The sequence below is a fragment of the Osmia lignaria genome, chromosome 2, assembly GCF_051020975.1.
Source record: "Osmia lignaria lignaria isolate PbOS001 chromosome 2, iyOsmLign1, whole genome shotgun sequence".
NCBI classification, from domain to species: Eukaryota; Metazoa; Arthropoda; class Insecta; order Hymenoptera; family Megachilidae; genus Osmia; species Osmia lignaria.
In genome coordinates, this window is record NC_135033.1 from 11243495 (window position 1) to 11259928 (window position 16434).

Consider the following 16434-nt stretch of genomic DNA (forward strand, 5'->3'; position numbering starts at 1 on the left):
ATCCGTCTACCTATTTGTAGATGAACCACGAAGTTGCGTCAACTTGTTGCACGTTGCATCAGTGAAGTGTCTTATCGACGTTTTGCCGATCATCTTGGTGTTCCTCTTCTACCGTTCAAACGGTATTGAACGCATCTTCAAGATGACTACAGTGCACGGATCTCTACGGCAAAAGAAAATGTGAGGTCACAGAGATGCCAGCGCGTAGGGGAACGCAAGGTGGTGCAAGATGAAAAGAGTGTAAAAGAACCGGATGTACTTGGCGGAACTTGGAGAACGTGTATCAGATTGAAAGACTGGAGAACACTCGGTGGGCTGAGAATTCGGCAGGCCGATAACGTTAATAAGATTAAAGTAATCGGGTGGAAAGACTTTATCGACGGAGAACCGTTTGGAGAGGTGACGGAGAAACCCGCGTTGCATGTAGCCGACGGCTGCTTGGCTTCCCTTCCCTCATGGATCCTATTGTGCTAGGTGAGCAATCGTCCCTGCAATTTATAAACTATGTAAAATAACATTGTTCGACATCTCAAGTTTAATTATGTAACACCTGTACAACCGTACAGGGTGGGTCATGCAACGGGAATGAGCTTCATTTACATCAAATTAATTAGCTAGATTGACCCTCTGAAGTGGATTAAAAGGTTAAAGGGACCACTCTTACCGCAATGATTTTTAAGTAAAAGTTTGGAACAACTTCTATCAATCCACAGACGATCCCTCTTTCTCCTTGTTCTCGTTTCTTTTCTTGATAAAAGATCGAGGAAGTGGTCCATGATAAAAGATCGAGTCAGCTTAGTGTGCAACGTGTGTGTGTCAATCAACTTCGACCTAATTGAATTTATAATTAAACGAGAGACGTGGCGCTTCGTTGTATCTTGCGGCGCCGTCGCTGGCGACTTATTAATTTCGCGTTAACGCGAATGATAATATTAAATAGGTTACCAATCATGTCTTACCAACACCTAACTGATGCACGTGTCTTTGTTTTCTTCGCATCTCCGCTTTGTAACTGATACAAAGCACCTATTTTTCTTTTTCAAAAGCTTCAAAGTCCAACAGAGATATAGCAACATGATGAAGCGCGAAAATTCAGCTGGAACGATGAAAACAATTGTGTTACTCGATCGAATAATTAGCGTGTAAAGGAGCGTACGAGTCGGTCCATTCATAGAAAGTTTATTATACTTATTTCTCTGGCAACCTTTGACCTTGCTGCTGGGTCCCGGATACCCTCTCAATCCTTATCGCACCATGCTTTCAATCTCTTTTTTTCTCAAACTCTCAACCAGCCAAAGCAACGACGTACAAGTTCGTTCGATCGGTGTTTAACCTTTTCACTGTTAAATCCTAAATTTTTGTGTCAAGGCTCTCTTCTCTTTTGATGAAGTTTCTCTTCATCGAAAGAGATGACTGTTGTTTTCTACCTATCAAATACCAGCTTTTCCTTATCACCATAAATTGTTTTTTCATATTTTTCATACATTCTTGCCCTCGTTTCCATCAATTTACTCCAATTGATATTCTTCGATCATTTTCTGTCCAATTTGCTCCAAGATACTGGAAGAAGAAATGGTCGATGCATGAAGAACGATATGTCCAATCAACGGTATTGAAACGAGACGGTATCGTGACCCACATATTGGTAAAGCTGGAGCATAAATCTTCAAGATGTACCACGTTTGTTGTGACGCGTGAAACGCTGCCGATGACCTAGATCTAACGTGTTTTACCCTTGCTGCAATTCCCGATGATTCGATGATGAGGACACCAGATTCATTTGGTGAGAAGAATAATCCTCCTGAAACAATTTTTTCAATTTTCATAAGTATAGGTATATATATATATATATATATCACAGGTCTGGGTTACGATTGACCCAGAATTCTACGGTTACTCCTCTGCAAGAACTCGAAAAGATTCCAAACATTCTTGCTTATTCGAAAGATTCGAAACATTCGAAATGGTGCAAAAACAACGCAGAAGCGTTGTATTTTATAATCGTTCTTTACAGAGTATCGTGACAAATTTTTATTGTCCATCGTATCTCCCACGTTACTTACACCCGCCGCGGCCGCGGCGCGTCGGCAGAAATACGTTCTTTGGTTGCGTTATCGTTCGAATACGTTTCCAATATATACCGTTACATATCGAGGTCTTGAACCGTACATGCGGTTACGACTGTATTGGTGTCAATGACTTCGGAGATTGTCAACGTCATCGGAAGAAAAAAACGCAGCGACTGATAACGCGGGCATTTTAAACGAACGGGGATCGTTTCACTTTTCTATCATTCTTCTTTGCGTCCCATAACCATTTCTATTTGCGAATTAGAGTTGTCGCTTGTTTAAATTCAACGTTACATTTCTAAGCCAGGGTGGTTAGGATTGTACCTGGAGGAAGCTTCGTAGTTCCACGAAATTGTTGACGCTGACAGGAAACGTACAGTTACAGATTCATTAGCGTTCAATTAGTACCGTTTGTTCCAGTTAAACAAGGAAGCAAGCTTTTAAAAGGTCCGGTTGACACAGGACTGCTCAAATACTTGTATTAGCTTCTGGATGTCTCTCGAACTACCTAAAGACCGTTTATCCTTGACTTCTACCTCCTTGTGTTCCTCTGAAATTTTAAAAGCTCTAAGATAATTTGGTTGCTAATTTCTTTGTCCTTTTAAACACAAATCTTCTTGCGTTTGTGATTGCAATTTTGTCTCTCCTTAAGATCAAGCCAGCTACGTGCCACTCTACGCTTTTAATAATATAATAGATTCAACTTTGAAACATGATTGTATGTATATAAAAGTTGAAGTAGTTGAAGGCAGAATGTTTATGACGTTATCAACGTTAATGTTCTGATTGATAGGCGTGTAAATGTAGCGTGTATTTGGCTATGAAAGCTACACGACAAGGTGGAACGTATTCTATGCTCTATTAGATACCGAATACATTCGTCTACGATCGCGCGATGAAACGATGTTGAGATGTATGGTTGACAAGTTATTACTTGCACGATTTGGACGTGAAGTTCTGCATAGCCGTACGCTGATTCAAAATGCTGGCGGCCCGCCACACTGGGATTCTTCTAATAGCTCATCCCAAAAACTCGTGACCGTAGATCGTTTGAGTTGAGTAGCGATTTTGGCGCGAAGACAATTCGTCTATTCTCTTCGACATTCCTTTCGGAGTAGATACTTCTTAGAAAAAAAAATAGAAGATAACAGTTGCAAGCTTGCGAGCTTGCAAGTTTTCAGGACAATGCGTTGATACTGCAAAAGAGAAAAATAGCAATATCATTTTCAAAAGTGGAAACACGTTTAAAGGATCTAGAAAATGAAAAATAAAAGGGAAATGTACTTTTGGCGGTGTAGATTTTTTGTTCGTCGATTGGATATATTTCCGTCCCACTGTCATCGCGTATTCCAGATGTGAACGCGGTTCACGCACACGTACAAGAAGTTGCCAGATAAATTTTGCACCAGTGTATTTTAGGTGCACGAAGAAAGGTACAGTCCCTGGGGAGAGAAGAGGGGGGTAGAATAATTGAGGGAAAGTTCAATGAGAAAAAGAAAAACAAATGAAAACTGGGCAAAACGACAAGAAGAAGCCATAAAGATTGAAACTTGTTCTTGTTGGTTCAGAATAGCCCGATTGGTGGTGAAACTTGAAAAATACACTCGGTGTTCGATCGGTGTTTTCAAAGTGTATAATCGGAAAATAACATTATAATTAAATCGAGTGGTAGACGCGTCTGGAAATTCGCAGTGCTATGATGAAACTATATTCGACGAGGTCAAATGGTTATCGTGAAAAATGTAGCGCGATTAGCGCATAATTAATTTCCTCTTGCGTCAAGTTGCATAAATTTCGTACCTATAAATAGATCGTTCGTTAATCTGGTAAAAGAACTGGAAATCAGTTCTTCCGATATGAGAAACGAATAAATTTTTCCTATCGTACGAAAAAAAAATGATCAGCATGTGTAATATATCTGTGGGTTCAACGTAAACTATGCTTGCATCTCTACGCACGTGGATAACACGCGATAACATTTGGTCAACGAGAAAGCTTCGACTGGGACGGATTTGTTGCTGCAAAGAGACAAAAATGCTGGACGGTAAAGGATCCTTTTCGGTTGAACGCTGTTTGGCCGGTTCCCAGATTACCAGGCTTCTGGAAGTAATGATGAAACGTGACAAGCCTATTTTAAACACTCGTAGATACACGTGTTATAAATCTATGCACATACCATACATCAGTTCGTTGTCGAGTATCCTGACTGAGTAACGAGACTTGTAACCCTTCAACTTAGGTGTCCTCATAGAGCAAGCTTTGAAACTTCGATCTGAAAATTGCTGACGATTATATAGTGGATCGTTTCAACTTCCTCCACGTCCTGCTGAAAGATTAAGGAGTTTTAATTTTGTAAATTCTGACGTGTCGTTGCGACGAACTAATCACTGACATGTGCTGAACGTCGCGCGGCTTGGCACCGCGGAAATTAAATTAAAGATCCGTTTCTATAAAGGCATGGAGGCCGACAAAGAGTAAGGTTTTGAGGGTCGATAATTAGCGAGTGAGAATGGTAGACAAACACTGGCCGCGTTTGGGCCAATCTATGTAAGCGAAACACATGTTTTCGAGGGTGACACTGACATCCATCACTCGTTTCGTGCACGCCCACATCTCGGACCATACTTCACCGTTCACTTTTCTACTTATAACAGCGGCTTTTGCTCGTCCTTTTATCCGCGACAATTTGTTCCGCCTACCCGGTATCGTTTTCGCAAATTTCCAGTTACGAAATTAGCCGATCCACCCCGCTCGTGTATCGTTCGATGCTTTTTTCTTTTCTTTCCTCCCCTGCTCTCTCGGCGTTTATATGTCTATTTAAATTTCTTTGAGAAAAAAGCTCGAGATTATCAATTACATCCTGGACCACTTGACTTCCATCATTTATTCAATATAATCCATGACTGTTAAGGATATACCATTGATGTTGGTACAATATAGTCCCTGTTTGACTCAAAACTTACCCCGTATCTTAGGGCGACTTCATGGCGAATCCAGCGAATCGAGGAGAAATAAATTGTAGCAGGGAGATCGAGTGAGCTTATACATCTGCGAATCGTCGCGTGGAACCGGCGATCTAGCCATTTCACGCGCGTACACGCGCGTCAACGTCGCGTTGCGTGCACGCAATATTATTAGGCTTTTTCTCGGGCACAAGGGTGATGAATGGTCGAGATCAAAGGACCCGACGTGTGTAGTCATTTTACACGCGTGTAATACACGTATCCAGACCGACTAGGAGAACACGAACGATTCGTGCGTATGTGTACGCCTGTGTTCTCGTCTCTCCGCACATGCTCTACATCGGGAGAGCCCTTCTCGTTTGGGACATTGGCGTTTACTTTTCGCTAATCCATCGAACCCTTCGAATATATACTGCAAAAGCTTAGAACTTAATATAAAATATTATCTACACTATAGCTTTGTAGTTTGAAAACAAATCATTCTTGGATCTCTGTTTATTTAAACACTCACCAGTTATCCAGAGAACGTGATTTTCTAATCGTTTTAACCAGAGCAGCCTTTTTTCTTATATTTCCCATATAATCTACCATCCAGTGGAACCTTACCAGTTAGGGAGAGCCTATACCTTTGAAAATTTATTACTGACCCCTTATAGGATTTCTAAAGTCGAGTCCTCTAAGGCCCATTGATTAATATGCTTCAAGGGGCAAGAAAGATGTATTTGCTTTGGATCGTATCTGAAAGTGCAGGTGTTTAATAATATTTCACATGTGATAAGGATTTCTTATTTCCTAAATTTGTATCTACTTCGAATTTTGTCAACCGTCGACAGATTCATCGAGTAACTCGAAAGATAGATGTTTCTGAAAAAGCCTAGATATTCATCGTAATTATAAATCTATCAGAGGAACGGTTTATTTCCTCGTTAATTACTCACCTATATAAGAGAGAGCCGACCAAAGGAGCGCATAAACCATGCCTCTTGTCTCTTGTTTAACGAGCGTGCACTGCTACTCCCTCGCGATCGAATGTTAGCCGGCAAAAAGACGGAGCTTTAATGTAACGCGGGTCATTAAGTCCAAATCGTTGGAGTTTAACGGGCCACGTCGGGGTCGTTCCACGAAACAGCGATCCGCTGAAAAACCTGTGCTCCTTTCACTGGGGTGATTCCTGGAAAATCATCGTTTATCTTTCAATTAAATCCTCTGTGGAACTGTTTTCTTTTCATTTTATCGGTACTCAAATAACAAATGTAGGTAATATTGTCAATTTTTTTATTAAACCCTGACCCCTTCATGAGTGCTATTTTCAGATACTTTTATGTAATGAAATCATGTTAGATTTTTTATGAAACAATCTAATAGTTGAATCTAATAGTTTTGACGATTGAAATGTGGCGTAAAGGGCGCGTGTTTCGCGCTTCTGCCAAGAAACCGCCATCGTGGAGAGATCGACGAGGGGATGTCGAAATGAATGGTGAAAAAAATGGTGGCCGGTGGCCGGGCAAAAACGCGTCTCTACGGTCGGCGGCGTCGCCGACGAAACTCTTGTTCCAGGAATCACGGAGGCAACGTAGGGCCCTCCTTTCCGCCCGCGGTTTTCTTATTTATTCCTCTTCTCCGTAGCGCGGTGAACGTACATCGGTTGCCCTCGGTGCGTAGAAAGAGAAACGAAGAAGAAGGAAAGCGAGCGAACCGAACAGAGAAACAGGAGAGCCACATAAATTTCCCCTTCCGCGGACAGGAAAGTTCTTCTTCTTCTTCTTCTTCTTCTTCGCTGCATTTCCTTCGCGGATATCCGTCTACCTATCTATTTCGATTCTACGCCTCTTCAAATAGATCCACCAAGAGAGAGAACCTCGATCCTTCCTCGACATCAAAGGACCTGCAAGATGTTTGCACATTAGCGTTTTCATACTTGTAACTATTCGCGAGTCTGACAAGATTCGAAAATAAAACAAGTGGTATGTTTGCTAATTAACACCAATGACTGTCGTGGAGATTACCGATGACTGGCGCCATTAATTTAACATAACCGAGTAAGTATTCAAAGAAAAGAACAATTAAATATTACTAAAAAATTTATATTTGTAATTAATAATTGAAATACTAAAATACACAAATAATAAAAGATTAACTTACTCGGGGTATGAGTGTTACTCGAATTTTCGCGTTCCAGGGAAAGTTAGAGCAACACGTGAGCACCGGTCTGGGGTTAAAGATAGCCCTCTTATTATGCTCGTAACGGGTTGTTGTCTTTACTTACCGGCGAACGGAATTTAGGTGGGTTTGGAACGCAGTTAGGAGGCAATTGCTAGGGCATCGCTTCGCTAATTAAGGGTTGTTACAAGGCAGCTTGGATTAACAGGAGCAGACTGCAACATACATCTGTATCTCATTAAAACGAACCCTGGTGCCAGGTGTAAGTCTCGATGCAATGTGCATTATAGTCGCGTTATTTAGTGGACTCGCGATTACGTCGCGACGAATCGATGGTAAATTTTCTGTCCTCCTTGCATTCCAACCCGATCGTTAAAATCTGTGAACATTTCCATGAGCATTCATTTTTATAAATCAACATCGTATTGCTTTTATCGCGTTCAGTCGGAAACGCGGTGTCGCGTATCTGAAACAGACGAGAGCAAATAGAACGAAGGATTTATTGGTGGTTTTATGAACTAGTGGAACCACCCCCTAATCGACTACGTCGTCTATAAAAAGCTGACCCAAAGGGTTTTTCCAATCAAACAGGACCGTTGATACTTTTTCTTCCACTGGTTCCAACTATTCGTCGTCCAATATTAATTATGTGCTGTATGCTGGTGAATAAGTAACCGACCGCCTCTCTAACATTTTAGTCTCCTATTTTGTATTCTAACTGAGAGCAAGATAATTAACTGTTCTGCCTGTCTGACCCACCCTGTATAAATCTAACTCTATACGACAAGCTATCCCATGTTAAAATCTAATTTACACTGTTTACAATTATTCCCCGGACAGAAAGTAACGCGAGCGAAATTGGTGCAGATCAACAGCAGCAGCAACAACAACCACACCAGCAACAGCAGCAACAGCAGTACGGCGAGGTAAATCAACTGGGGGGTGTGTTCGTGAACGGTCGACCTCTGCCAAACGCGGTCAGGTTGCGAATAGTGGAGCTTGCACAGCTGGGTATCAGACCGTGCGACATCTCGCGGCAGCTGCGAGTCAGCCATGGTTGTGTCAGCAAGATCTTGGCCCGATACCACGAGACGGGTAGCATACTGCCCGGTGCGATCGGTGGTAGCAAGCCCCGGGTGACGACCCCGAAGGTTGTCCAGTACATCAAGCAGCTGAAACTAAAGGATCCAGGCATATTCGCCTGGGAGATCAGGGATCGTTTGCTCTCTGATGGAGTGTGCGACAAATACAATGTACCTTCGGTGAGCAGCATCTCGAGGATACTAAGGAACAAGGTCGGCGCAGCAACCGCGTTACATCATCATCCGCATCATCCGCATCATCCGGCTCATCATCACCATCATCACCATTTGTACGCAGCCGCGGCTGCTGCTGGGGCTGCTCTCTGTCCTGTCCCTTATCCGCCGACGCCTTATCACGCGACGCCGCCACCCGCTGTAACGCATCACCATCATCATCATCACCACCAAGGTTGGTAGATCGAACTGTCTTGTTTCTGCTTGTCTTCCGAGCGAGAACTTTTCTAACGAAAAGTTGCACGAAATGTAAACCAGCGATGGAGTTGGATACTCATAAAAGTTCTCGCTCGAGACACCAACCTACTTGCTAAGCACGGTACGTAACACATTGGTAGAAGAACATCAGGCGCCGTCTCTGCTCGTGTCGTGCACCAAGCGTTACACCAAGTGCAAGACACGATCGGAGAAACTCGGCTCGGTTCTTCATCAACGCAACTTGAAGTGTGCGTTCAGTTCTAGCAGCGAGCTCGCGGGATATCAGGCAACAGTCGCGTCTCTTTCTTCCATCCTGATACGAGCGCTGATTATCGAATTCGAAAGAACCTGTCCCTACCAATTTGGTACCGGTGCGTTTCCAGTTGGTCCAACGACGCCGAGCAAGCTGTCGCCATCGTCGCCGACCTCGATTCACGGTGTTGCTCATCAAACGGCAACCGGTGTTCTGCAATGGCCGAGTCCTCACACGGTTCACGACATCCTCGCCAGCGGCTGCAATTTGACCAACTCCCAGACATCATCGTCGTCGCCCAGTTCACCGCTATGCGCGGCAGTAAACGACAACAATAATCATCATCATCATCCTCACCACCATCATCAGAGCAACGAGAACGCTGCCAGCAACAATAACAACGAGGAGACCAGTGGTTATCATCATCCGCATCATCATCACCATCACCATCAGCAGTATTACGCGTCCGCGCTCTACCATCATCACCATCATCATCATTCGGACACTGTGACACCGGTCGCCACCACGTCACCGGTACTCAGCGTGCAATCTATCATGATGCAATCGTCGGTGGCTAACAGTCAACCGGCTAGTCCTTGTAACTGAAACAATTAGATCTTTTTTACAATTACTTGCGAATCTTAACGTGTTCGAGGAAAGAACAAGTTGAAAAGGTTGAAAAGTGATGAAAGAGCTCGGTGAACATGAATGATCAACTTGTTGAAAATGTGTTTGCGATAGAAATGACCAAATCATTTGTACTCGACGATGACCAAAAGGTAGCATTACGTTATCCTGTAACTAGAAATTATCGCTCGAAGCGATTACGAACGGTACATCAGCACCAGTATTATATATTTTATATCGTCGTTTGCCAAGAGTGCCTTTTATCGAGTGCCATAAAGGATTTAGGTAATGATGTAATCGGCTGTTCAAAGAGCGTTTAAGGAAGTTTCTCGAACGAACTGTATCCATATTATTTAACTGTCTAAATAGTTTTCTGCCATGCTTTTTTTATGGAATGCAACTTTTGTCATGAGGAAATATATATTTTCCTTAATGTTAAATAATAACACTGTTTTCCTTCTCATCTTACCTTCCTAATACATACATTTGCCTATAAATTACAGTTAAATCGCAGAATCCAGAACCTGAAAGAAGTATCAGGTAAGTTTTGGCACGAATCGGGCGAACAAATTGATTAATAAAAATGATCGTTGATATACCGTGAAAGTCTTGGAGGGATTGGTCCGGTAATGATGCATTTCGGACAAACTGTTATGATTTTACGAGGGGTGGTATCACTATAATTAACCAACATTTTTTTTTTTTTGCGTCCAACATTAATCTATTTCCTAGCTTACGGCTCACTTGGCACGCTGAAGAGTTCGAGAATACAACGGTGCTTTAGATTCCTTACGATTCCGTTCCTTCTTGGCACGGTACACACCGCCTTTAAGAGACACCGTTTCTTGCAAATGGTACACCAAATGCTTCGCGAACCTACTATGCTGATTCGAACAAGATTACAAAATTATAATACATAGTTCATACCGTTCGAATTGTTCAAAGTATTACTTTATTTGGGTTAACATGTTCGCCACAGGCTGAGGGTTGCGGATATTCGCTAGGCGACTGACTGTAAAAATGAAAATACCATTTAGTCTTTTATAAATACGGCATTTCGCATTTTCAACAGTCTTGTAATGTACGCACGTATATAAGTACGCCGATTCGTGCGTAATAACCGATAACTGCTTGATTGATGCTTCCATTCCGAATAATCAGAAGCATTTCTCTGTAACCGATGATAACACGCGTACAATGTTTAATGAGCTGCGATATCGTCCTTCATGCCTACAAGCTTACAACTAAATTAATCGTTTCCTCTCCTGTTTTTCAGAGAAACAATATTCCTCGAAGAACAATAATTGCTTCGTCGATTTTCAATTAAAGAGAGAAAATATAACGCTTCTTCTTTTTTTTTTATTAATTAATCGTTAGTCCCCAGCAACCCTCATGGTAGCCGACGTGTTAAATATTGTTTTTTGATTTAAAAAAAAAGGCGATTCACGTGGAGTAGCTTGTGTCAAAGCGCGCGCGCGCGCTCGCAACCGACGAGCTTATAAAAGCAAACAAACCAGCGTTGTCCAATCAGCGTTGATCGAGCGTGAAATCCCTCCTCTTCGACGAAATTAGACACCCACTCGGCGTTCCCGACTTCACCAACCTCGGTCAAAATAACCAATGATAGTTTTTCCAATGGAAGATGATATAAAACGCTATTCGAACACCTTTTAAATAGAACATGTCTCATTTTACTTAAACCAGTTAACTGAAACAAAATATGGATTAGTTTCAAGAGTAGAAAAATTGCTTTCTGCGATGAAAGAACTCACAACACCAGCGTCCTCCATTTTGCGTTGAAAAGATAGCAAAAAGTCTCTTCCGCGTGAAAATCTTGCTCGCTGTCACTTCTCTTGTCGACGTACGGGTGGGTATGGTTTTCTCGTCACATTTAGGCGCGCATAACATAATGAGAAGCGTTGCGGCGTAACGGGCCGTCTCTTTGAAATACGAATACCCCGTTTCGACTCTGCGGTGAGATACCCCGCCCCGATACTCTATTACTTCCTAGTCAAAGGGGCGAACCTGCCCACAGGAGTCACTTCTTTGGAAGTCGTTCAGTGTCGGCTTTCTTCGTTCTCATTAAGGGTGCACCGATCTTATTAACTGCGGAAAGGAAAGGGAAGACGGGAAGTCACCTCTTGGCCCCTGCTACCATTCCATTTTCCTGAAAAATCATCATTACCTATAAGTATCTGAAGCGTCAAGTGTTATGATTCAAATGTTAAAGCAAGAAAATGATTGGATAATTGAGTGAAATAAAGAAAAGCAAAAATACACCCTCTAATATCAGAGGAGTGGACAGACATTGGCCGTGAAAAGGCATATAAATTTCCATGGGAAATATACGTCGCGTCAAGTTTCTTTTCTTTTGTCGGAGAATTGAGAATCAAGCGTGAGATAAAGGTGTCCGATGGAACCCTTAAAATACGGTGACTCGTAACGCCGCGTGCACGGTCTTGCGGCACGCCGGCCTCGCGAACTCCGTCGCGCTCGATTACGAGCTACGCCATGACGAAGATACGCTAATAAATTAACGGGTAAATAAACCCTACGGTAGGGAACAGGCTGCCGCGTATCCGACTTGCTTAGAATAGAATAGAATGTATTAGAAGAGCACGGGCGATTAATGGTCCGTCGTTTCGTACGGTTGGAAGGTGCAGTGTCAACGTCGAGCCGCACGATTTCTTGGGAACGAGCAGAAGTAACTAGACTGACGGAATAACTACTCTTACTTTGAGAAATGTGAAACCTCTTCGAAGATATTAACAAGCATTTTGATAATCTATTCATACCTATATATCATGGTGAAAGGGTTTAAGAGTTTCCTATGGTGATGATGCTTCCTCATCGTACACTTCAATAGCTTAATCTGCAACGACTTACAGAATAACAGTTTAACTTATACCTACTGATGTACAAATATTTATTTATGATTTCATTTGTTAGAATCGAGCATGAGAAAAGATTAGATCATTCACCTAAATTTTGCATCTGTCCTCTAGTTTTATTAGCTTCGCGATAGCAAATAGGAAAATGAAAAGAGCGCAGGGTGGAACGTGGTAATTAAGGAAGCTTCCCGTTCACTTGGTCCTGCGAGTTTTTTTCGTCTGTTGGCGAGTCGAGTCGCGTTTTCCATTCGGTGTACAAATAGCTCCGAGACCCCTAGCCCCTGTCGGCTTCTCTCATGTCTACGAGACGCGGCGCGTCGCGTCGCACGCTTCATGCTTCTGCGCTAGCCGATGCCGGGAGACGTCGCTCTTACTTTTAATCTATTCCTCGTCTTTTTTCCCTCGTTTCCGTGCTTCAGTAGTGGATAGTGCGCGAGAAATGTCGTGCGTTCATCTTGATTGATGTTAAAGATGCTTCTTCTAAGAAGCCATATGATCCTCATGATGAAACGATGATACTAGAAAGAGACATTTATTGTGCTATAACGTATCTACCACTCTAAATTTAATCATTTCATAATTTACATTATGTATACATAGTGGATTAAAAACTTAAGAAATTAAGTATTACTGTAAATATACTTTCTTGATCCACTGTATAAATTTAAGCGGGAAAGAAATTTGAATTGATCTATCAGTGTTACCAATATGCCTTTCAATTGCATTTAGCATTATCTGCAAATATCTAATTTTCGTTGAAATTGTATAAGAAAAAGATTACTATTTACCATTTTCAGTAGCTACTTTACTAAATTCCACAAGGAAGAGAGGAAAATAGAGTAAACGACGACTCGGAGACGCATTGGCCATATTTCGAGGTTGCATAGCGGAACGCCCCTTTCGTGCCATCCCCTCCTGTATTCGAATATTAACGGAGAAGATAGAAAGTCTCGTTGAATTTGCCGGCAAAGCCTCTGAAATACGTTCCGGGTGCAAATTAGTAAATAAATTGTTACACTTAATCTTGATTCTTCGTTTCTGTTGCATTTTCTTGGTACTGGACAAACTGGCGATGTGGGGCTGTACCACTCGAAATTCAATCAAACGACAAAGTAACGAACTACTAAAATAGATGCTAAAATTAAAGCCAGTATTGATACTTAAAATGAAAGAATATCGCTTCTACTTACACATATTTCAAGGGTTGGAATTTGATAAGAGATGACTAGTTGATTGATCATTCTTCTGTGAATTGAAACTATTATTAATTAACGTTTTTCTGGAATGCAGCAATGTGCTTGCAAAATACGCTGATACTCTAAAGCGACATCTGTTTTAAGCTAAATTGGATTTTGAAATACCTGTTGATGGTATTTCATTATCGACAGAGGAATTCAATCGCATAAAAATTGATTTTTGAAAGATTAGAACAAAAAATGTTATCTTTTTATCATATAATAAATATCTTTTAATATTATTACAAATAAAAATCACCTCCTTCATTTTTCGTATCGATTAATATTTATTATACACGTGACAAATTTTTATGCGTCGTATAATTAAAAGAACAGAATTTTAAAAAAATTCGAACTATAATACGTTAGCATAAGATATGCTTGGACTTGAAATTTATGTTACTCTATTCTACCATATACGTTCACGTATGTATTAAAAAATTCATATTGTTACAAAGTAATCGATAAACGGACTATTATACATAACTTTCAAATCTAGAAAAATTATTGATTTCATTCAGGATAGTTTATCAACATACTTATTTCTCCACCATGTTCCTCATTCTACTTACAAAATGGTAGTTACATAAATAATATGCTACAACAGCCATCATACAAATATGTAACATTTAAAAAATATGGGATTTCAATGAACTGCAACTATTCCTCCTTAGGTCTAAGATAAATTCGAATAACTTTCGTCATTTGACGCATGATGAAAAAATGAGTATGTAATCTGATGAAGGGAATGAATTTGTATCTATATGAGAACAAGTAGAAAGTGAAATCCTTTCAAAAATTGTACAATGTATCCACACGCATGAAGTGTTGTATAAGAAAAACTTTTTTTTTCGTTGGACCATCCAATGTACGTAATATGTACAATCACTGTAAGTACATTTAATACTAGCCATTGTTTTCATCTTTCGCCTCCTCTACTTGCGTTTCTTCCTTTACTTCAACGTCATTTGTATTATCGTAGTTTTCATCCTTCTCAAATTTTACTGGAGGAGCGACTGTTTCAGTGGGTTCTGGCTCTATATTTTGTTCTGGGTTTGGATCACGATTCTCTTCTCCCTCTTCTGTCGATTGCTGAACTTCGGTCGGTGCATTTAGCGTTGTTGATCCATCGAAACTCTGTTGATGCTTATTGAGACCTACTTGAACTTCGATTAGTTCAAGTTCTTCGACTAATGCTTTTTCTCTTCGTTCAATTTCCTCTGTAACACGAATTACAGGTTTAGCAAATTTGTTTATTCGTTACTAAATATGAAAATCGTTATAAAAATAACTACCGTGAAGTTCTTTTGCAGACTGAGCCAATAAAATATCAGTTTGTGGATGTTTACGCTTTGGTATATAGTAAATAGCGGGTTGCGCACGCGTTTTTATGAAACAAGCTAGCGGTAATTGTGCAGCACGCCAGTCTTGAAATTGTCGACTACGTGCCAACTTTGCTTCCAACGCTCGTACTTCAGCTAATTGCCGTTTGCGTGACAAAAACAACTGCTGTCTTTCTCTTCGTAATTCTTCTTTCTCCCGTCTTCGAGCTTCTTCTACCCTCGCCTCTACTTCTGCCTTTTTATCTTCCTATACGAGGAAAGACTTGCTTACTTTTTAAAAATATACTTTAATACTTTCTATGCCAACCACAAATATACCTTTGCTTTTAGCTTAGTTTCCTCTTGTCTAAACTTTTGTAATGTACCTAAAAGAGCCCCAAACATCCGTTTATTCCTCTGCCGACTGCGTTCATCCACTCTCTCGCGTCTGATAACTTCTTGTCTAGATGGAATCTCTCTTGGAGTTGCTATTACCCTTGAAGACACTGCTGGCTAAGATAATTATTATATAATGATATTTAAAATGCCACAATAAAAATGATGGATAATAATAAATAGATAAACTTATTTAGTTTTACCTTGATAACATTATCATCCTCATCAGCACTGTCATCATTATTGGAAGGTACACGTGCACTTAAGCGACTGAAAACTGTTTTTGGTTCACCATTTGAACCCTGCCATCTACGTTTTCCTCCAGGTAATTCATTATTGACAAAGTCTGATACAACACGCCGTCTATCTTCCTGTAGTGGTCTTTTTTGAGATAGTCTACTGAAATTACATTGTAAAAAATCTGATTTGAATAAACTAGAACACAACCAATACTGTTCTTTTCTCAAATACAATTCTTAAAATACAGAAATTAAAAAAAAACGGACTGAAATCTGTAAAATGGTTGGAAGTGTTTTGGATACAAAATGTAGGTTATGTTTGGAGTTAACAGTGTTACACTAAGCGATTAATAAACCTTTAATATAATGTATTTTGTGTTAAATAACATTTTTCTAGAGTCTGTTAGGGATAAATGATACAACATTATTATATATTTAACCTGGGTGGTGGTTGTAATGGGCCGTTTTCTCCATCAGGGAGATCCCGGCCCAAGATTTTCCGAATACTTCGATCGAGACCTCGAAGACCATCTCGGGCTGCCTCTAATTGCGCCTCTAATCTTTCAGCGCCCCAGGCCTCTTGCACATCTAATTTTCTCATCTATTTAAAGTTCACTGAAACTGCAAAATTAATTTATTTAACAAACCACAACGATTGTTGATGAACCGCATCACTGTCGTGGAGCCACCTACAATTTCGTTCCTTTTTCCAAATCGATAAGCGTCGGGATTTTTCTTTATGCTTGTGGATCATTCATCTAGTAA

At 40.8% G+C, this 16434-nt stretch overlaps 2 protein-coding genes and 1 long non-coding RNA gene across 8 annotated transcripts; 1 reads left to right on the top strand and 2 right to left on the bottom strand.

The window, feature by feature from the left end:
- Positions 1 to 332: 332 nt before the first annotated feature.
- LOC117608523 (paired box protein Pax-9) lies at positions 333 to 14554 on the top strand. Of its 3 annotated transcripts, none has more exons than XM_034333768.2 (3): positions 333 to 474; positions 8033 to 8683; positions 9090 to 14554. In XM_034333768.2, the coding sequence occupies exons 1-3, from the start codon at positions 456 to 458 to the stop codon at positions 9563 to 9565; spliced, it is 1146 nt and encodes a 381-aa protein (XP_034189659.2). In that variant the 5' UTR covers positions 333 to 455; the 3' UTR covers positions 9566 to 14554. The 3 variants fall into 3 exon arrangements, with proteins under 3 accessions (XP_034189659.2, XP_034189660.2, XP_034189658.2); XM_034333769.2 differs by having other exon boundaries at positions 8060 to 8683; XM_034333767.2 differs by lacking the exon at positions 333 to 474 and adding an exon at positions 1681 to 1783.
- LOC143305664 (uncharacterized) lies at positions 2828 to 8037 on the bottom strand. Of its 3 annotated transcripts, none has more exons than XR_013062738.1 (3): positions 7299 to 8037; positions 3354 to 6917; positions 2828 to 3265 (listed from the first exon to the last, which is right to left on the bottom strand). It is a non-coding gene; the product is annotated as an uncharacterized LOC143305664 (long non-coding RNA). The 3 variants fall into 3 exon arrangements; XR_013062737.1 differs by having other exon boundaries at positions 3354 to 4169; positions 4246 to 8037; XR_013062739.1 differs by having other exon boundaries at positions 3354 to 3511; positions 4028 to 8037.
- On the bottom strand, positions 14072 to 16382 carry Pnn (desmosome associated protein-like protein pinnin). 2 transcript variants are annotated; one of them, XM_034333771.2, is made up of 5 exons: positions 16110 to 16382; positions 15634 to 15826; positions 15374 to 15547; positions 15008 to 15302; positions 14072 to 14932 (listed from the first exon to the last, which is right to left on the bottom strand). In XM_034333771.2, the coding sequence occupies exons 1-5, from the start codon at positions 16268 to 16270 to the stop codon at positions 14619 to 14621; spliced, it is 1137 nt and encodes a 378-aa protein (XP_034189662.1). In that variant the 5' UTR covers positions 16271 to 16382; the 3' UTR covers positions 14072 to 14618. The 2 variants fall into 2 exon arrangements, with proteins under 2 accessions (XP_034189662.1, XP_034189661.1); XM_034333770.2 differs by having other exon boundaries at positions 14082 to 14932; positions 15634 to 15829; positions 16110 to 16381.
- Positions 16383 to 16434: the final 52 nt, after the last annotated feature.

Bases quoted from the DNA above. Each gene is read 5' to 3' on its own strand.
- LOC117608523 (XM_034333767.2), top strand. From the start codon at position 1,759: ATGATGAGGACACCAGATTCATTTG. The intron at 1,784-8,032 runs GTGAGAAGAATA...TTCCCCGGACAG, and splicing joins GAGGACACCAGATTCATTTG to AAAGTAACGCGAGCGAAATT. The intron at 8,684-9,089 runs GTTGGTAGATCG...GTGCGTTTCCAG, and splicing joins TCATCATCATCACCACCAAG to TTGGTCCAACGACGCCGAGC.
- Pnn (XM_034333770.2), bottom strand. From the start codon at position 16,270: ATGAGAAAATTAGATGTGCAAGAGGCCTGGGGCGCTGAAAGATTAGAG. The intron at 15,830-16,109 runs GTTAAATATATA...ATGTAATTTCAG, and splicing joins CCATTACAACCACCACCCAG to TAGACTATCTCAAAAAAGAC. The intron at 15,548-15,633 runs GTAAAACTAAAT...TAATTATCTTAG, and splicing joins AGGATGATAATGTTATCAAG to CCAGCAGTGTCTTCAAGGGT.